We start from the raw sequence: 21,971 nt of genomic DNA, 5'->3' as shown, positions 1-21,971 counted from the left end.
CCTACCTCAAAGCACACTGTGTTCTGTTGATCTTATGTGCTGCACAATAATGTTTAATATTTAGTATTTACTGTCATATTCCCATATATCATTGGGATGTTGTTTATTCTATTACTCTTGTTCTCTTCTGCTTGTTTTCTTTTTTCTTTCTCAGCAGGTGATCCAGGTGATTGATATATGCCCGTTCTGTTGGTTTTTGTCTTTTGCCCTTCTCCCCCGTCCCTCTTCTCAGCTGTTTCTCTTTCCCTCTTTCTTTCTCCCCCTCATTCCCCCAGTCAAGTCTGTCCCGTATTCAGTAAGTGAAAATAAAATGAACAGTAAAAGGTGAATCAAATGGACCATTACGGCAAGGCTGGGATGGTCAGTTTGGTAAAGTAAATCCGTTGGGCATCTTTCTTCGCCTTTAGACAACAATTCTGATGCAAAAGAGCCAAACGGGACAGGCAAAAAAAACAAAAAAAAAACAACACTGAGTCAACTCTGGCATCCTAGCATGACTGGGCCCCACACACGCCTGATCTACATTTTATACAACACGTGGAATGTTATGTTTCCATCCACACATATGATGCCACCAGGCTGCACCGCAAGACTGTCCAGGAGCTCCTCGGGGAGCAGATAGGTGCATTCTCCAATGTTGTCATGGCAGGCATACAAACTGCAGAGCATTACTTTGAGTTGCTGCAATGAAATTTCTGCAAAATGGACCAGCTACCCACATACTTTTTCACTTTGATTTTGTAGGTGTCTTTGAAGCAGCACTTTGTAGGTTGATCATTTTCATCAAACGATGTAGCATTTTTTTGTTCTTGGTGCATTACTCACTCCATATCAGTGTAGGTATAAAAGACTTTCCAATGAGATCAGATGTGTTTGCTAAGTGCTGCTCTAATATTCATGTTAAATAGTTTGGTCAGCCTATGTACAAGTTTGTACTTTTTTTAAAAGATTTTTTATTGGCAGAGACAGTGATGATAGACAGGAAATTGGGGAGAGAGAGGGGGGAGACATGTATTAAAGGGCCACGGGTCAGACTCAAACCCAGGCCTACTGCATTCCGGCCACATAGCCTTGCTCACCCAAGATCTTTTTTTAAAAAACAAGTTCTCTGTTTCAGGTTGTTTTTTCTTCTACTTTTGGATTTGTATACAGGGGGAAATCCTTATATGTTCATCTAAAATGTACATCTCTGGCTGTAGCAGGTGTTTGGATTGTCAACCAATCAGAGGAAAGCTGGATTAAACGGAGGTGGAAGGAAGAAAACAGCTGCCCCAAGGCCCAGTACAATATAAATAAGGATTATTTTTTTAGCTGTTAATCAATGCAAAGCTACTATAGTAGGGTCACACATACAAATATATTGCTGGAGATGAGCATAATAGGTTCTGCTATAAAAGTTGTACTGCAAAAGTATCAAGGTTTGGGTTAGCAAGATTATCGCCTTCCTTTTTCCAGCTGCTTCCTTTTGGGGTGGACACAGCTGAGACCAACTAAAATCTCCTTCCATCTCAGCTTATCCCTATAATCCTCTTCTGTCACACCAACCCAGCAAAGACATATGAGGTCCTCCCTCCCCTTTTCCACCTATCTGACAGCTCTGTATTTACTATCTTTTCCCCAAAATATCCACTATCCCAGTTCTGCACATGCTGAAACCATTTCAGCCTTACCTAGTCGGATGGTAAATGGTAAATGGCCTGTATTTGTATAGTGCTTTACTAGTCCCTAAGGACCCCAAAGCACTTTACACATCCAGTCATCCACCCATTCACACACACATTCACACACTGGGGATGACAAGCTACATTGTAGCCACAGCCACACAACTCGACCACCTCCAACTCGGCCTCCTGTCTTTTTGTTGGTACCACTGTCTCGAAACCATACATCATGAAAATGGTTCTTTGTAAACCTGTATATACATATATATTCCATTACAAGTCATGAATGATTGATGATTAATGATTACATTAATCATTTATAATATTTCAGATCCATTTAATGTCATTACAAAGAAAACAACAATAAACATGCTTTTCTGTCAAAAACAAGGATAAAGAGGGTTGCCCAGGTTTTTAAGGTGATTTCATAAACATACATTTAAATGTCAGCGCAGAAAAACCTGTAATGTCAGACAATACGTATACAGTAGTATGCACAAATGTAGTAGAATAAATGCACAGAGCACATGTAGACACTGCTCGAACAGTGTGATGTTCTGCTCTTTGAACTGAATACATTAATAATTCAATTCAACTAAAGTAACCAAATGAACTATGAACTAACTAATGAATTAAAAGGTATTTGAATTTTTAAACAGAGGAACTTGTACTTGAGCTGAGGTGACGCAAAAATTTCCCCGTTGTGGGATCAATAAAGTCTTATCTTATCTTATCTTATCTTATCTTATCTTATCTTATCTTAACATTTTAATAAATATTTTCCCTAAATTATAACAATATAGAAACACAAAGCGTGTTTGTCTAAAAAGAGGGGCCAACTATTCATATTTTGTGGAAACATGCTGTTTTCACTCCATTTGCCCTTGAGATTGTGATTAGAGGTTGTGAATATTACCTCATTTGAAAGTTATCGCGAGACAGCCGAAGAAAAACGAACTGGCGGTGGAGAGAGGACGTAAAGTCCCGAACGGTCTCCATGCTGTGTCGCCCCCCCCTCCTTTTCCAACATGGCTGCTCTGCCTGCGCTCTCAAGTATCGCACAGATTGGAGACTGACTCGATCTCTTCCTTACAGAGCCTCTTTATTTTTGGTGTACATCAAATTCGTTTGGATGCAAATCCCGTTCTGTACTTCACTGCTCCTCCTGGTTTTATTTAGTGGAATAACCTTCACCAATTACTCCTTCCAGTGGGCCCTTTTATCCTCAAAACAACTAACTGCCAGCCAAAAACTGTTTCCAGTGCAATGGTTTGAGTTGGTGTACTTAGTTTGCCTCTTCATGAACAATGTGTGAAAACTGCGCCGAGCTGGTGGAGGTTTTAAATGAAAGTAAGTAAACAAATCGTGTCATTTACGTAAAGCTGAACTAGCTGCTTGGTGTTAGCATCGCTGTCCACTGAAGCTTGATGGAAGCATGTTAGCTTGTTGGCTAACTAAATGTAACTTTGTGTGCTTTCTTGGTTAGCTGTCCTTTACATCCAGCCATAAGACACTGGAAACAATGACATTTCAGCAGCTTATTTTGCAGTAGTATTTTCATGTGAGACAGCATTGCTTTGGTATAAATACAAATGCCATTTTCTCTTTCACATTGGCAGTCAGTTTTGGGCCCGTCAAACACTGCTCACAAAACTCTAGCTTCAAATATCTAATTAATTCAGTCGGATTTCTGCATGACATTACAGCCTTGTGTTAAAATACTTCAAATCTGTTGGACAGGGAGTACATAAGATATTTTGAAAGATGTCGATGTTGTTAAAAAGCGCGTTGCTCGGGTTTGGAAGTTAGCTAGTGCAGCTAGCGAGCAGGCTGACTTTGTTTGATGTGTTTGTCAGGTCAGTCTGCTAGCTGTCCTCTCCGCTGCCACCCATTGTTTTGCAGACGGCCACATTCACAGTTCTGAATGGGCCTGCTTCTCCACAACACGCCCATGGTTAATAGTGCTGACACGAAGAGGAACATGTGTATTTCTTATGTGTGTTTTGGCCAAGTCTATAAAATGTTAGTCTAAGCTAGCCGCAACTAAGCTAGCCCCCCCCCAAATTAACGGCTGCATCGAGGCGCATATTTTGGCATATAGCACGCCGTTAATCCTCGGTAGCTTGCTTATTTGTTCTCTACTAATGTTTTTAGCACACTAGCTTAACTTCTTCTTTGTTTTGTTGGTCATTCTTGTCTTGCCACGGAACTCCATGTCACCCTCACGGCTAACGTCAGCTTAAGCAAAGCAAACATAAATACAAGGTTGCTTTTATTGCTAAAAACTTAGCCGTTAATCTAGGCTTGCTAACTGGGCCTTGCTGGACTTTACGGGTGTCCGAAACTCATCGGAAAACGATTTTTAACACACAGTCGATCATTTTTCAAAGTCTTTACATAAATTGATAGACGGACTGTTAGCGGTTTTCCCTTGTTCCATAAACTTGTCTGTGAATTGAAAGCTCCTGCTGGAGGCTCTGGAGACAGCTCCTTTTACAGACTGACTGCGGCGTGGCGTGCTACATCATATTTAAAATGGAACAGAAGATAATGTAGATAACTTCCTTTTGACAAGCTGTAATCTCTCAAAGAAGAAGACTTTACGGCGTGTGTTTCCAAATATTTAGGGTTTAGCTGTGGAGTGTATTACTCAAAGTGAAAACACTACAGACATGAGTGACAATTGAATGCTGTCATAACAGCCGAATAATAGCCAGGAAAAACTCCTTTTAGGGAGACTTTTAGAAATATACTACAGTACAAATGCACAGGCAGACCTTTAACTGCTTTCATAGAATAGAACAGAGTAAACTTTATTGTGGTTATGCAAGTAAATTTAATATAGACTGGCATCCCGCAAAAGAGAGCCTATCCTATTGGAAAAAACAATAATAAATGAATAATAATAATAGATTATTACTCCAGATTAAGATGAATATATATATGTGTGTGTATATATAGGGTATATAAGGATAGTCCTTAAAGTTCTTGGCAGTGCAAGTTATTGTAGTGTATTGGGGGTTGGCGAAGGCCACAGCTGGTCAGGAAAAAGCTGTTCCTCAGTTTGTTTGTATGGGATATTATTGATCTGCATCGTTTGCCTGGTGGCAAAAGATCAAATAGAGGGTGTGTGAAGTGACTGACATGATGCTTTCAGCCTTCTTCCACAGATGGTTGATGTAAATGTCTTCTGGCTTTGGGAGTTCCAACCCCATCACATGCTTTGCAGTCTTCATTACACTGTGTAGAGGCTTCAGCTTAGCAGCTGTGCAGACTCTGTATCACAGCGTGATCCAGTTTGTAAGGATACTGTCAGTCGTGGTTCTATTGAATGCTAGCCGAAGTTTTTCAGAGAGCTGTGCTTGTTTCAGATATTTTAGGAAAAATAGTCTTTGGACTTTTTTGACCAGGCTTTGGGTTTTGAATGTCCAAGTCAAAGGTTTGGGCAAGTTAAATCCAAGGAACTTCAGTCTCTACTACTTTGCCACATATGTGAAGGGGCAGGTGGGCTATACTTCCTGTTCCTATTCCCAGTCTTCGATCAGTTCATTGGTTTTTATAAGTTTTAAGGACCAGGCTGCTCTTCTCACAGCAGTATGCCAAACGTGCCATTTGAAACCTGTAAGGTGTTTCATTGTCAGTGATCAGACCAAATTGCAAATTTGCATTGATAAGATAAGATAAGATAACCTTTATTAGTCCCACACGTGGGAAATTTGTTTTGTCACAGCAGGAAGTGGACAGTGCAAAAGTTATGACGCAAAAATTACAATACAATAAGAATAAATACAGTACACAGCTGTACAGAATAGAATAAAATAATATACTATATACAGTAGAATAAAATAGAATAAAAATATACAATAAGATAAAAATAGAATACGAATGCTATATACAACTGAGTAAAAATACAACGATGCCAGAAAAGATTATTGCACTTAAGTGTAGTAGAGGTTTATGAGTAGAGGTTGAACAGTTTTGAACTGGGAACATAACCTGAGTTTTGTGTGTTCAGGACGGTGGTTAAAGAGCTGTTTTCAAAGTTGCTGTGGGCGTCTGGTAAAGAAGTCAGATACTTACATATTGAGGAACCAAAGCACATGTTGTTTATTTTGCTGTTAAATGAGGCACTAAAATCCACAAATGGTTTACTCATATAATTGTTAGGTTTCAGCAGTGTATATGTCTATTGGCCACACTAGGACCCCTAAAACAGAGATCTTGCTTTTTTTTTTAGTGTGAAAACTTCAGAGTTGTGGTTTAGTTTAGAGAAGTATAAATAGACTTTTGAAAAGGACAACAGTGATACCAAAATTTACTTTGTGTCTGTGTCTTAGCAGCCTGAAAAATCAGGGCAACAACTAGGTGCATTTTTATTTTTCTAACTTTTGGAAAATGTGAGAATTACATGTAAGCCTGCAGTCTGGGAGCAACATGCTCCATTGGGATCATATGATACCAAGACATCTTAAAGATATGATGGTTCATCATCATTTATGACTTTATATGTTTTTATGGATTTCAAATTCAATTGTGGATTAAATAGGGAGTCGGTGAAGAGAAGGTATTATGTAATCTGTTTCTAGACCCTGTCAGTATTCTGGGGGCTTTAGAACAGCCTGCTAATGTGAAGAAGTCACATGGATTAGTTTTTTAGGATGTTTGTAATTTTAGCAATATTGCACAAATGAAAGAACACAATGCAATACTAGATATTTCCTTAATGTGCGAGTTAAAGAACAGATACTAGTCAAAGGTTGCATTTTCATTCGATCCCAGAGGTGCTTGCTGGGGTCGAACTATACGCTCTTATACAGCAAAGTGAGAAAAACTGCTCTTTGTGGGCTTGCCTTTGGGGACATTGTTATGTTGAAACAGGAAAGGGCTAAACCCAGACCATTCCCCAAAAGCTGGAAATGCACTATTGTCTTAAAAATGTTACCGTAAAAATACAGATATGACAAATGATTGGAGTCACTACAATTTCTGCATCTCCCTTCACTTCCAGTTTATTCAATCCAATTTTATTTAAAGGTAAATTTTTTAACACAATAGTTTTACAGAGTGCTATATAAGGCAGAAAACACCACACGGTTTAATTAATAAAACAATAAATAGAAGGTAAGAACATATCAGTATTATTCTGATTTAAGAGCCAGAAAAAACACTAAGGCCTAAAACTAGAGACAACAGAAGGATCCAAATTTGTTTTGTATAATGAGAGGTTGCATCACAGCTTGTTTAAAGTAAGCAGGCACAATTCCAGAAGTGAGACTGGTGTTAATAATAGTTTTAATATTTGGCCCAGTAGTTTCCCAGAGCTTTTAAAAAGCAGACTACATCAGTGAGACTGGGACAAGAAGCTGGCTTAAGCTAAGTTATAATTTTCTTTACCAATGAGAGAAACAGGCTCAGACTGCTAAAAGCAGCAGAGCAGCTCACACTTTATGAAGAGTCAAAGCAGAGGAGGAACATATTGGCTCTAATTTGTGCTAGAGCTGGGCGATATAAGATTTTTTCATATCACAATATGTTTTTTTTCATTTCAGGCAATAACGATATACATCACGATATCAGCCAAATAACTATATTTGTAAGATTTAAATGTGCCGTTGCTCACAAGTAAAATGTGAAATAATCAGCAGCTTGTTTTTATTTAAATATTTATTTCCCATAATAAGTTCAACAGGGTAGATGTACTTAAGGAACATGAGACTTTTTCAGATAAATAAAGGCAAATATTGCAAACTACACAAAAGGCAGCCGCTAAAGCGTTTAAGTTTCAAAATAGAACAAACGAAACAGACTAAACTGTCAATTCCACTTAGAAACAAAATATTAATTCTAAAAATAAATCTTAGTTTGTTTTACAGAAGAACAGACAAAACTGACTAACTTTTGTCAATATCAAATAAACTGAGAACTAAAAGGAAATTCTCAATCTCTCCTTGTTGTATAGCTGAGCTTTTCAAACAGTTTTAACAGTTACTTTAGTCTGACAAAAGCCGAATGATGAATTAGCGCTTCCAGTCAGATTGAGCTGCACCGCTTTATTGTATTTCCAGACTTGCTTTCGGCACATTTACAGTGCACGCTACTCTGTTTTTTGTCAGACTTGAAATAGCCGAAATACCTTCACACTACGGAACTTCTATGGCTCTTCCGTTCGACAATCTCCGGCATTGGAACCATCATCTGTTTTCTCTTCGGTAACCTTCGGTCACGCTCGGTTGATGTTTCTCTAGTCAGCACACTCATTTCCTCCAATACCCGGGCGGCACGGCGGCTGGCTGCTTCCCAAACAAATACACATGTGCGGCTTGGCACTTGTGCTGTACGTAACAAGTCACGTGACGTGACGCTGCGGCTGTGATTGGTTCGGCTCTGCGCTAGTCAATTTGGATTGGCTGTTCTTTTTTGAGGACAGGAGAGATGAGGCCTATCACAATGGTTTAACTTTTCTATCGAGAAAAAGTTATTTCGCAATACATATTGTTATTGTTCTATCGCCCAGCTCTCATTTGTGCAATTTCGTAAACAAAGAAGTTAGATGTTCACACATCTCTTAAGGTTCAATACTAGTGAAAGGAGTGATATTAAGAATTGAAACCATAACCTTATCATAAGAAGAAGTTTGATTATTCTCGAAATATTAAAAAACAAACAAACATCAGCTTTCACAATCTTCTTATAATTACCTTAAAATCTCATCACTCTATGTTCCATGGACATTTAGTACATGTAGGTTTTGCCTGCTGCAGTTGATCCCATTTCTATAATTCACTGTATTGTAGCTTTTAGCTTTGTAATTTAGTATAGAACCTTGTGCTGTTCAGCTAAGATCAGTAAGCTAATGTTATGTTAATGTTGGCAGTGGCTCATAGTTTTAAACTCCAGCTGTGTGTGAATACAATTAGCTGGTGATTTTGTGCAGACTAAAGCTGTGCATTACCAGTGTAGATAAAGTACCTGGCTCTCTGCACCTAAACCACAACGCTACTGTAATACATCACAGTTCTGGATTAAAACGGGCCTTTTCAAGGGTGGCTATGCATGTAAACGTATAGTTAAAGTATTGAGCCTGTTTTACTTGGCTAACAAAGGGTTTTGTGGATTTAACTTCTTTTAAGAAGTCTCACATTTTATTCTTGTATTGAAGTTAAATGAAGGTTAATATTTGCTGTGTGCTGATACGCCATATACTTCCACATGGTTTAAACAGATTACTGCTGATGCTGGCCTTTCACCACTTCACCATGGCAACTGCTGAACTTTTTCTTTGGCTTATTATAGGGAATGGAGAGGGGGGGGAAGAAGATTTTACAACCCAGCTGATACACAGTAGTGTGACCATTATGTAGGGGTGAGATGGATGGTTCGCCAGCAGGGTGCTGTCAGCTGTGACAGCTCTGTCAGCTAGACGGGCAGATCCATGTGCTGTGACTGTGGGTGACCTTTGACCTCAGATTTGCATCAATGTGTATGTGTGAGAGAGAAACAGAAACTCTCTTTACTGCACTGATCTTTATTTAACTGATGTTTCTTTACACAACTAATCTGTGTGGTTTCTTAAAAAAACAATTTTTTGGACACTTTGCCTTTTAGATGAAAGCTCTAAGTAGTAATAGTAGTAATGAACAAAATGGTTCAAGAAAGTAGGTAGGAAACTCAACAAAATTGTCTTAATCACGTTGAAGATGCAGAAGGAAGTGTGCTCGTAGTTTGTCCTACCGCCTTGTAGGGCCGTAGGACAAGGCGGCACTTACAGTGTGCGTGATTTGTAGAAGCCACCAGTATTGCTTTTGTTTATCTCTACCTCTCTGTAAAATGGAAAGCAAATGTTTACACCCAAATTCTGAACCACACAAATTCTTAACTCACAGTCATATACTCTAATCTAGGATTGGGCTGTACTGCTAAAGTCATAGTTACATGGTTTATTCCTCTGTATGGCAGTATTGATTAATTTCTAATAGACAAGCAAAGGGTCTGTGACCACAGAGAGCAGTTTTTCAAAAAGAGCATCTGTCTTTTATTGTTGCTAGGTTACCAAAGCATCTTTATCATTGTTGGGATGCTGTATTGGTATGTCGCTGATGGCCAGGGTTAGCTTCTCCATGGTTATTGTTAACAAACTTTATAAGTTTCACTTCGACATTTTGAGTGGTGAGTAGATTGACTAAAGAGGCATTCAGACCCAGGCCAGTGATAATCAACCTCAAAACCAGAGATTGATATGACTACCAATGAAGGCTGTGCGCTGACAGGACTGTAAATACCAAGAGTCATAGGCTGGAGAGATGGTGATGCTGCACAAGATTAATGTAACGTTATCCACTAGGTATAACAGTATTTGCTAGCTGTGTTGTGTAACACACAGAACAGAAGAACTGCACAAGAAGAGAGATAAAGAGATACAGTGGGGGACATTCTGCCAATATCAAGACTGAATATACCCAATTTATTTTAACTTTAACTTGAAACACTTATCTTTGAAAATATCAGCTAATATACCGAGGCACAAAGGTAAAGGTTTTATTGTTAACACAATATTTTATTCACTATATTATTAAATTTGGCATGATTGTAGGCACCACATAGATTGGGCTGAGTTTTCTGAGAGTGGCCTGAAAAAGAGAATATCCAGTGACTGTAATGACGTCGGTGATCATTTTTGTACGAAGTGAGCATTGTTTAAGGCTACGTTCACACTGCAGGCGAAAGCGCATCAATCTGACTTTTTTGACCCATATTGACCCATTCATGGTATCACAGTGTGAACGGCACAAATCCGATATTTTCAAATCCGACCTGGGTCACTTTCGTATGTGGTGCTGAATCCGATACATACAGCGACTGCTGTTTGAATGGCCATGTCGCATTGAGTCCGTCTTTTACGTCACTGACACAAGACAGACGGCAATTATCAGCGCAGGAGAAGCGCCCGAGGAGACATCGTGAAGGCTTCTTGGCTATCCAGTGTAGACGCACTGCTCCTCTCTAAAACAGCTATAAGGATAGTAGTAGTATAGTAGTTATTTGGCCATATGTAAATAACAAAATAACTTTATAACTTAAAGCAAAATTGGGAAACTGGGTCTAAACAGAGCGCGTTGTGTGTGACGTCTTCTTTTGCGCATGCGGCCGCTTTGAGGGTTCACACTAGAGCGCGTTTGCTGTCACATTTTATTTGTAGTGTGAACAAGCAGACAAAAAAAAATCGGATTCGATCAAAAAATTGGAATTGAGCATTAAGACCTGCAGTGTGAACGTAGCCTTAATGTCACAGCCTAGCTGAGTATTGTTGCCAATAGCATTTAACCTCTGTTTCCTTTCAAAAATACATTTTAGTTGAAATGCATGTGTTATAGTGTCACACCTGGAACATTCGTGTTAAAATGCTTCCAGTGTGACTGAATGTTAGTCACTGCTGAGGAGTGTGATCACACAGTGCAGGTGTTCTCCTGCTTTATATCTATATCCATGCTGAGCTGAAAGCAGCAAAATGACATCCCTCATCCCATCTCGAAATAGTGCGGGCTCGATCTTGTTCCTGAAGCCTCTGAGGAGTTTCTGTTCACATACAGAGCTGAGGACATTCACTTCAGGTTGATTGAGGAGTCCTGCTGAGATGGGTTATTAAACTCTTATTGTTGACACTTTTTGTCTGTTTTGGCTGCCAAAGGAGGTCAGCAATTCAGCAGAAGGCACTTGAATCCCCTGAGCTGGGTGGAACTGAATACAAGGACAGAAACTTTAGACACAGTCCAAGTATGGTGCCAGTGTTTAACATGTTTCAATCTGGACTCCAAATCTGATAGAATCCTTTTTAAGCTAATATCAATACTCAGTGGTAATTAAATGATAAAGGTGGTATTCTGATGTTGTCCTCCTCTTTTAATTTTTTGAATTGTTTTACATTTTAGAATAGAAAGAAAAGACATAAACAAGGCAGATGGAAACTTGGGGGTCTTGATCTACTGTTTAAATATTGCCCTTGAATTTATCCAGATTTACCATATTAGATATACACACACACACACACACACACACACACACACAAAAAGACTTGCACAGGCGACTTAAGAAGACCAACAACAGTGTGGGGAAACTTCACTATGATCTTTTTGTGCTCTGTAGGTGTTTTATCAAGTCAGCAAAAATATTATGGTAGCATCCATCAACAGTGTGTTCATACATTGGCACATAACATTTATGATGTTGGAGACTTGGTGCTGAGTTTTACATTTTGTCATATCATATTAATGACTCATAAGTAACTTCAATAACAAATGTTTGGCATATGTGTTTATGCTTTGTGTGTCTGAAAGGAAAAATAAAATGTCAGTTGATATCTTGCATATTTTTTCTTTTTTCTTTTTTTTTTTTTTTTTTTTTTTTAAATCGTTGGATATTGCTCTTGGTATCGTCCTTAAGAATCCTACATTGGTTGGATTCTGATTGTAGTAAATCGAAGGGAATTGTCTAGCTGTTCTCTGATAAGTATTCTGTACTGTTTCTCCTCAGTATCAGATGCAGACAGCAGCGAAGGAAGCTTTCAGCTGAAGAAGGAACATGCTCTCCGAGTGCTGGGCTACATCAGCTCCTGGACTCAGAGGTCAGTGCTTCAGAAAATCAGTCATCATGCTTCTGCTTTTCTTCATTGTGTGTGTGGTGTGGGGTTTTTTTTCTTCTTCTTTTTTGGTAAGATTGAAATATCTGAAATTGAATCCCTTCACTAGCTGCTGAATTGTTCTTGTTGGTTTGTTGGTGTTCAGCGTAGTATTTTTCTTACACTGTGGGTCAGACTTTTTGGCCCATTGGTACCGTATTTGTAGATTTATGCTTTATTACTGTAAACAATTAACAAACAAGGGTTTTAAATAAGTGTGTGTGTGCGTCAGAGAGGAGAGGCTACATAACCTCCAGTTATATGCCTGCTGCAGGGTTGAATACCCATATATTCAGTCATGTTGAAGAACAGCAATCATAGTTCAGCTGCTTTTGAGCAAGGCGGTGAAGCGGTAGAGGAATGGAAGCCTTTGGTTTGGTGTCTCAGGTATCAAAATAACTTTGCTGTAATAAATCTGTAGCTCCATTCTCTGATAACCTTCACTTAGATAAATAAATATTCAAAACATGGTCTTCTGAAAACTTTTATTTCCAAAGAGAAGCATTCCTCGTTTGTGAGAGAAGAACACGGTCTAATCTGGGTGATGGTCGAGGTCAGCTGATGACAAAAGTGCCTTATATAGAAGGACTGTAGTTTATCATTTGCTTATATTTGGTGATTGAACTGAACATCCCAGAGTTGTTAAATCATTCATCCAACACTACCAAAAACTCTTTTCTTTTCTGATTTGTGCCGTTCTCTGAGTAATTCTTTAGTCTTTCTAGAGTTAAAATAGCAGGCTTCCTGATAAATCAATACTTTTACTTCATACTTCAACAGTTTATTTCCACTCACAAGTACTTTATTTTTCTAGAATTTGTTAAGAAATTTAAAGCTGAACTTCCTTCTACCCTAATGTAATGTAACATGACAGTCAATACACTTGTTTGAGGAGAATCTAATCGAAGGATTTCAGCTACCTGCTTAGTTGCAGGTCTTCCCTGAGGGGGACAGACACCTGTCCACCTAAGCATAATATTCCTGGGTGCCTGGTCCAGGAGCTTAGTGACTTGATGGTTGTGTGCACACAGAGGCAGTTGCAGGGTCACCATTAGAAAATACTTGCATGGAGAAATCTTCTGAACATAAGCGCACTCATAGTCACAGATGTGACACAAGTGTTCACACAGGTGTACAAACAGGTACTCACAGACACACACTGTCTTGGTTGGCTGCTGCCTCTAAACCTCATGCATTATTAGTACTGTATGCTGCTCCTTCAAGATTTATTATTTATTGTTACTGATGCTTATATTGGTGGTTGCTGTGGTTTTCCCGACACTGTTGTCCTCTTTTTGCCTTTTTTCTTTTTCTCTCAGCTGGTGATCAAACAGATTTTCGTTGTCTTCTCTTTCTCTATCCCTCTTCTCCTCTATTTTTCTTCCCTTCTCCTTCTATTAAGTGTTTTCCCAACCTCTATCTTTCTCTTTCCTGTCCCCCGGTCCTGTCTGTTCTGATTTGTAATAACTCAAAATGGGTGGAGGCAAAAAAAAGTAACAATAGTAAAGGCTGAAATAAAATATGAGAATCAAGTGGATCAGTATAGCAAAAGCTGTGATGGTCTACTTCAGAAAGGCATTGGTCTTCAGTAGGGCTGCCACGATTAGTCGACTATCAAAATTGTCCACGACCGATTTAATTGTCAACGCGCCGTTTGAAGCTTTGTAAGATCCCAAAGGGCAGGAATAAGTAGTAGGATTTAAGAGTGTAATAGCGGACTGAAACAGAAGATGGCAGCACTGCATGAAGAAGGATGACTGCTGCCGTTAAACCCCAAAGAAGAAGAAGCTGTGTCCCAGAATTCATAGCGGCCCTGCTCAGTTTCCAACAATGGCGACTGCTTGTTAGTTTTAATATTTTTGGGTCACAAAATAAACATTTAACATATTTTCAGGCGAGAATGTAGCTGTGTAAACCTCAAATATCTGCTCAGTTTGTCAGGACACCACATATTTTCAAAAGCGCTCCGACGTTTTCTGAGACGTCTGTTACCCACCAATTCGATAGCTAGCCGGGGTGCAAGGCTCACTAGAGCCGCTGAGAACACCAAATCGTTTTCAAACCCACCGCAGTCTTTCACTACTCAGGTTAAACATGATATATAAGTAATTTAGATAACTTGAGATTAAATTATAGTTTTTACACAGCTGAATAAACGTCAAGCAGACAGCTGATTATCAGAAGTGTGAGAATTTACTCCGGTGTCCTGTTATATCTTAGATAGCAAGGAGCAGATGGCTGAGTTTATTAAACTTCACCGAAACAATCTGCAAATTTCATTACAATTTAATAAACTATCATCTTGTCTTTATTTTTAGTTAGCACAGACCTTAAACACTTAAAGCTGTAAGCTAATGATAGTTATATAAGAGCAGATGCTACTGGTGCAATAAACTGTACGTTTTACGTCCAATGGATGCAAGATCTGATTAGTCGACTATCAGAATAATCGTTTGTGGCAGCCCTAGTCTTCAGAGAATAAGAGATTCAGAGATTCTCATTGCTACAGTGCTGGACAGGACATACAAAAAAAAGTATTCATAACCCTGGAACTTCTCCACAGTTTGTCATGTTGAACCACAAACTTAAATTTATTTTACTGGGATTTTATAGACTTGGTTTCTTTCAACAGTGGCTTTTTTTTCTTGCACCCAACATGTTTTTTCTTTCCTTTATTTATTTTTATTTTATTGTATTTTTTTAATTATTTATGGTTATTTGTTTATGTCACTGGTCAGGCTCCATAGCGTACTTTTTTTTTTTTTTGGTATTTTTTCTACATTCCCACCGCTTTTTTTTTTTTTTGCTCACTTTTATGAGTCCTCATAATAAAGAGTTTTCTTTTTTGCTACTGATGGTGTCTACTGATGGTGTCTACTGATGGTGTCTACTAGGGCTGCCACAAACGATTATTTTGATAGTCGACTAGTCACCGATTATTTTTGCGATTAGTCGACTAATCAGATCTTGCATCCATTAGACGTAAAACTACAGCTTATTGCACCAGCAGCATCTGCTCTTATATAACTATCTTTAGCTTACAGCTTTAAGTGTTTAAGGTCTGTGCTAACTAAAAATAAAGACAAGATGATAGTTTATTAAATTTTAATGAAATTTGCAGATTGTTTTGGTGAAGTTTAATAAACTCCTTGCTATCTAAAATATAACAGGACACCGGAGTATATTCTCGAGCATCTCACACTTCTGATAATCAGCTGTCTGCTTGACGTTTATTCAGCTGTGTAAAAACTATAACTTTAATCTCAGCCAAACCGATTTACTCAGGAACAAATAAAATACTAAAAAAAAAAAAAGCCAAACAATAACATTTTAAGTTATCTAAGTGACTCATATATATTTAACCTGAGTAGCGAAAGACGGCGGTGGGTTTGAAAACGTCCGGTGTTCTCACGGCGCTAGTGAGCCTAGCCCCCGGCTCGCTAACGAGCTAGTGGGTAACAGACGTCTCCGAAAACGTCGGAGCGCTTTTGAAAATATGTGGTGTCCTGATAAACTGAGCAGATATTTGAGGTTTACACAGCTACATTCTCGCCTGAAAATATGTTAAACGTTTATTTTGTGACCCAGAAAGAATAATAAGAGTAACATTAAAACTAACTAGCTGCCGCCATTGTTGGAAACTGCGCTGGGCCGCGCTATGAATTCTGGGACACAGCTGCTTCTTCTTCTTCTTCTTCTTCGGGGTTTAACGGTAGCTGACATCCTTGTACATGCAATGCTGCCATCTTCTGTTTCAGTCCGTTATTACACTCTTAAATCCTGCTACTTATTCCTGCGTCTTTTGTGATCGTACAAAGTTTCAAACGACGCGTCGACTATTAAATCAGTCGTCGACGATTTTGATAGTCGACGTAATCGTGACTAGTCGACAAATCGTGGCAGCCCTAGTGTCTACCAGAGCATTGTTTTGTGTTTCCAGTAGGATAACTGTTTTGTAATTGGGGGTCCTCTGCCCATCTTTGGTTTTAAATGAATTAAGGCATTTATTTGGAAGTGTTTGGTGCTATGAGCTGTTATGAGCACGGTATGCTCTGCTCCTCCTCCCCTTTCATACTTGCACTGTGACAGCCAGCGACTGAAGAAAATCTAGCGCATCCATAAATGATTACAAAATTGCCAAAATGACACAGAGATAAATAGAGATTAACAAATACATAAAATATTTTGTTGTTTTTCTTCTTTACTATCACCCTTCACCTCTCTTATACAATAGCAGAAAAACAGTGGTATTACAAAATAACATGAGGAATGTAACAAAAGGCCTCACACTTCTAAACTTGTTGTTCATTTTTAATATACTACAAGGAATTTCAATCCTCTGAGCACTCTTTAAGCTTCTGATTCCTTTGTGTTTATTGCTTCTTTTTTTGTATGTGTGCTTTTTTTTTTTTTTTTTGTATCCAGGCAATGTCTCTGCTGCTTCAAGGAGTACAAGCATTTGGAGGTTTTTAACCAGCTAGTCTACGCCCTCATCAACCTGGTCATTGCTCAGATCAGCAGCCTGAGAGAGAGACTCTTCAGCGTTGAGGACCACACTCACAAAAGAGGCGTATCTGGGGCAGAGGGGGCGGGGTCTGAATGGAGTGGAGGTGAGACCGCACCTGTCACCCTCCCCCAGCCACACTCACCTGGTGAAGACGAGCCTGTGAATGTGGAAAGAGACTCGGCTGAAGAGGATGCTGATACACCAGACCTAAACCAGAACAAGCCCCAGACCCAGGATCAGGGCCAGAACCAGTCTGCTGAATCTCAAGTAGATGTTCTTGGATCTGGGGATGCCAGCATTGAATCCAGGAGTGGGGACGATGTGGCATGTGGCATTGAAAGTAACCAGGACAGTCAAGATCCCTTCAGCTCCTGGAGCACGGAGGAGAGGGAGAAACTGTTGCTATGTGCAGCCAAGATCTTCCAGATCCAGTTCCCCCTCTACACAGCTTACAAACACAACACACATCCCACCATAGAGGTGAGGAGTCTTGGATAACACACCTGACACATCACCACACCCACAGTGGTCAAGGTTTCCTCTTTCTCTACTGTAGACTATGTTTAGTTATTGGCTGACACATTTAGCAAATACCTCCTGGCTTCATCACCACATTAAATGTGGCCGTTCAGTCATACCATATCTATTTATGCAGTTTACATGGTTTTGCTCTTAAGGCTATGTTTTGCCTAGTGTTTTTCTTCTTAGATTATGTGAGATTATATGATGAACACAGATGCATTGTCTTTTCTCTGATGGCAGTGCCAAAACACATTCTTCTCTTTAAGCACCTTAAAAAATGCTTTGATTGTGACAAGTGTGGGCTGTGACTAAGAAACTTGTATTTACTGATCTTCTACATTAGAATACATTGTATTCTAATTTTTGCCTCATAACTTTTGCACTGTCCACTTCCTGCTGTGACAAAACAAATTTCCCACGTGTGGGACTAATAAAGGTTATCTTATCTTATCTTACATTTTAGGTTAAAACTCATTTTGGTCTTACACGTTTTTTTTTTTAAATTTCAGGACATATCGGCTCATGAAAGCAACATCCTCGGCTCCTTCTGTGACATGAATGTAAGAAATACACTTTATCCTTATTGCACTGAACCAAACGTTGTCATAGGTTTTTTTTTTTTTTTTTTTTTTTTTTTTTTTTTTTTTTTTTAAATTGGTTACAAGTTGTTTCCTGTTAATTAACTGGATCCTCCCACAGGGGGGAAATGATCAGACTTACAAGCTGTTCTGACAGCTGTATCCTCAAAATGGTTAAATTGTACTTGGTTTTCTCATGCTGTCTTGTTCTTGTGGCAGTTTTGCCTCTGTCATTTGTTCCACCCTGAAACTCTTTGATTAGAGCTGCATTCACATCTTCTACTTCCAAACCTGACAGCTGTGGTGCATCCAGGGCATTAGAGGGAGGGCGGCAGGGGTGATGGTAGGTGTAGGCCTTGGGTTGGGAATAGCTGTAAGACAGGAACAATAGGGCTGGGTATCGTCACTGATTTCTAGAATCGATTCAATTCCGATTCACAAGGTCCTAAATCGATTCGATCCATGATTCGATTTGAATCGGGGAAATTTTGCCTCAGACAGTCAGAAATATTATAATTCAGATCATGCATCAGTACGTTTCCATATTTTTATATCTATAAAAAGAAAGCTGACACTTGCGAGACTTTATCAAAGGTGTGAGCATCACAGCAGATGCCTTTGTGTCAAAGTAGCTGAAGATAAAACACAGAAAATGTGAAGGTGATTTTCCTGGCCTGGGATTTTATAAAAATATTCTGCAGTAGATCAAAAGCGAAAGAAAACCATTAATCAACATATGAACATTAGCTGATGCTGCTGAAGTGAAGCAGAGCAAAGTTGCAGAGATTTTATTAGAGACACAGCTGAGCGATTTGAAATTTTGCATAATTTTAAAAAGTTTAAATTTGTTCAGAAGCCTATTGAACAGCAGAAATGAGGCTTTGTTTTCGGAAGTAAGTAAAAGGAAAAAAAAAAACATCGCCCGACAGCGCTGTAAATAACGGTAGACTTGTGCGTAACAAGCAAGCGAATAATGCAGAAAACAGATTTTTAGACGGGAAACTGTTCTTCAAGTACACAGAGAGAGAGAGAGAGAGAGAGAGAGAGAGCTGTGCATGAAGTGTAATTTTTTTTTTTTTTTTTTTTTTTAATCAAGGTGGCAGCAAAAGTCAGAGGGAATTCATGACGATGTTTATGTGAAGCGTAGTTTGGATCTTCTTTTGCTGCTGGTTCGGTCAATATTGTTTGGAGAGAGATCAAACTAACAGCTTTAGAATCAGCGCAAAAAGGGCGTGAACACAAAGCGCGGACCCGCCGAAACATCAGAATCAGCGAGCTGTCGGCTTTCAGCCCCGACCGTGTCCGTCGGGTGAGAAAGGCGACATCTCACTGATTCTGATGCGTCGGCGGGTCCGCGCTTTGTGTTTACGTCTTTATGCAGAGTCCGTGTTCCTGCTAACATTTACGGTTTTAGCTGTTTGGTGGTTGTTGAAATTTTGTGACGTTTCACCTGAGATTCTGGCAAAATAAATTTCGATTCAGGATTTTAATGAATCGATATCACGTTATCCAAGCCAGAATCGATTTTAATCGATAAATCGGTCATCAAAACCCAGCCCTAGGGAACAACATGTATATGCCGTGACAGTGTCACGAGTCTGGTGAAGAGAGTCACGTTTTATTGTCACATCTTTTCTTGTCGATTGTGGTGGACTTTTGTTTCACTCGCGCTTGCATTTTGATTGATGTGGTTGAATTATAGCACTGGGGCATTATTATGATTTTGTTTTTTTGTTTGTTTTTTAAACAGAAAAAGAGTAATGAAAGGTGTCCAGTCTAATGTGTGGGACCTGGAAGAAAATTGCTTAAGTGTTATTCTACTTCCTCCAAAAGCAGATTTCAGAGGGTCAGCTCACGTGACTATTCTAAATGTAATTTGGAAAATTGGCAGCAGCAGATCAGATTTCTCATCGCTGCATAGATAACAGTAGGAAGAGATGTATGTATACCAGTAACATCTCAAGATGATATTTATATCCTACTGTGAAGTAAATATCATGACCATCACATGTTGAAAACAGCCGTCTCATCTGTCCCTTAGAGTGCCCAGAATGGTTTGTAGATAAGATGCTGCTAACTGAGTGACCATATAAATACAATTACTCTGATATGTAGATGTTACATAGGTAAGGTTAGGGCTAGGCTTACCTTTGTCTCTGAGAGAATGCCATCTTTGATTGGTTTACAGTCCCCACACACTGAGTTTTAAAGTACAGTTACTGTTAACCATGTAACCCTGGTCCTTACCTTCTTTCCGTTTCCTACCAGATGACTCACAGTGGTCACGTCACTGTTTTGGTAGTCCTTGGGGGGGGGTTACATTTTTGTTTAGCTAAGTGTTGTCCCAGTTTCCTGCTCTCTTTGTGTTTTTTCGTACATGTGCTTACATTATTAAGAGAATTTCTAAGCTTCATAAAATGCATGGTAACAGGGTTTTATTGGTCATGGGTCCTGTTGAAGCTCGTTGTTTTCTGAAATGAGCATTGTAAGGGTTGTAAACATTGTAAATGAGCTCATGTGTTAGCTCTGTACTGTCAACATGAAACTAAAGCTGTTCTGGGAACTTGTGCTGTGAATTCCTGTAGATGATGTTACAGTGCCCCAGAGAGAAGTAATGTGTCCCTGGATTATCTTTGTTCACTTTGCCACTATGATAAAGTTTTTATTAGGCTTGGGGGAGGAGAGGGTTTAAGATGGCCTGAAGAAGACATTTTTATGAAAAACTCCAGAGCTGGAAATCTGGAAACTAATGGCTTTTCTGGTTTTTATTAGCAAAAGTAACTCATACCTATAGGAAATAAGTGTTTACACGCTTTATTTTAATTCACTACTTTCAGTCTCAAGTTCACAGTATGCTGAGTTTGGCACAGCAGTGTACTTTTACCACACAGTCGTCTTTAAGTCACAAAGAAACAAAACCAGTGAATATTCTTTAGAATAGACGATGCTTCTTTAAAGTCATTTTGCCCTGTCTTTATGCATTCAACAGCTTTGTCTTCTGTTGCAACAGCACTTCATCACAGTTGACAGGGCTAGCTCAGATTACACACACAAAAAGGAAAAAAAGGTAAATGAGCTTCTGAGTGGATGACCGTTTGTAAACCTGCTCTACTCTTGTCCAGGATGTGGAGGTACCTTTGCATCTGCTGCGCTACGTCTGCCTGTTCTGTGGGAAACACGGCCTCTCCCTGATGAAGGAGTGCTTCGAGTTTGGCACTCCAGAGAGCCTCCCCTTCCCTATCGCCCACGCCTTCATCACCATAGTTTCTAATGTGAGTGCTATCAATCTAAACCGCTGCTGTTATTTCAAAAACCACAGATTAGCAGAACCAGTTCTCATACGAATTAGTATGTTTAAAAACAACTTGGATAATAGTGGTAACAGCAGTAAATTGTGATCGGTTTAAATTTGATAATTGCTAAATTTAAGATGAAATTGTTAATCTGTTTGAGTTTTTTTTTTGGAGGCAAGTACTGAAGATATTTTGGCTAACTGCCTTTTTTTTCTTTATAATGTCCCTGTAATAAATATAACGCACAACTTTGAACATGAACTTCTGTTTAAGATGCAAGGCAGATTCTCAGCTGAAATTTATACTTAAAAAAAAAAAGTTTAATTATTCGCATATTGTATTTGATCTTCCCACAGATCCGAATATGGTTGCACATTCCTGCCGTCATGCAACACATCATACCGTTCCGGACCTATGTGATACGGTGAGTTTACACACAATTCTTGGCTTTAAACATGTAACAACATAGAGCATCTTCCTCAGCCAGAGACGGGTGATTCTCACCAGTTGCACTTGCTTTCAGGTGCAGGTTAAAAGACCTGTAAGTGCCTCAGGAGCTGCCATGTTGTTGAACACCACACTTTCTGAACCTGAAGACAGTCACTAACACTCTTACTGCAGTATTCTTGTGTACTGTCAGATTTTTAATCTTGTCTGCAAAGCTCTGAATATTAGATTCAGTGTCCAGCTTTGTTTCCCAGCTGAAGAAGTCAAGATTTGCTATTATTTATAAGCCAG

The 21,971-nt window shown here is 39.1% G+C and overlaps 1 protein-coding gene across 2 annotated transcripts in view; it reads left to right on the top strand.

Annotated features, from left to right (window-relative positions):
• The first annotated feature begins 2,676 nt into the window (after positions 1-2,676).
• The window catches only part of usp34 (ubiquitin specific peptidase 34), a 61,135-nt gene continuing 41,840 nt past the window's right edge, over positions 2,677-21,971 (top strand). For both annotated transcript variants that reach the window (XM_085458264.1, XM_085458263.1), the window contains exons 1-6: positions 2,677-3,011; positions 12,189-12,279; positions 16,759-17,320; positions 17,872-17,922; positions 21,063-21,212; positions 21,590-21,657. In XM_085458264.1, coding sequence (XP_085314390.1) covers positions 2,969-3,011; positions 12,189-12,279; positions 16,759-17,320; positions 17,872-17,922; positions 21,063-21,212; positions 21,590-21,657 — 965 coding nt within the window. In that variant the 5' untranslated portion in view covers positions 2,677-2,968. The remainder of the gene's footprint in view (positions 3,012-12,188; positions 12,280-16,758; positions 17,321-17,871; positions 17,923-21,062; positions 21,213-21,589; positions 21,658-21,971) is intronic.

The sequence above is a fragment of the Copadichromis virginalis genome, linkage group LG6, assembly GCF_057382275.1.
Source record: "Copadichromis virginalis isolate Kocher_CV1m ecotype Utaka linkage group LG6, C_Virginalis_male_GT1.1, whole genome shotgun sequence".
NCBI classification, from domain to species: Eukaryota; Metazoa; Chordata; class Actinopteri; order Cichliformes; family Cichlidae; genus Copadichromis; species Copadichromis virginalis.
This window is presented reverse-complemented; position numbering and strand designations above follow the sequence as displayed.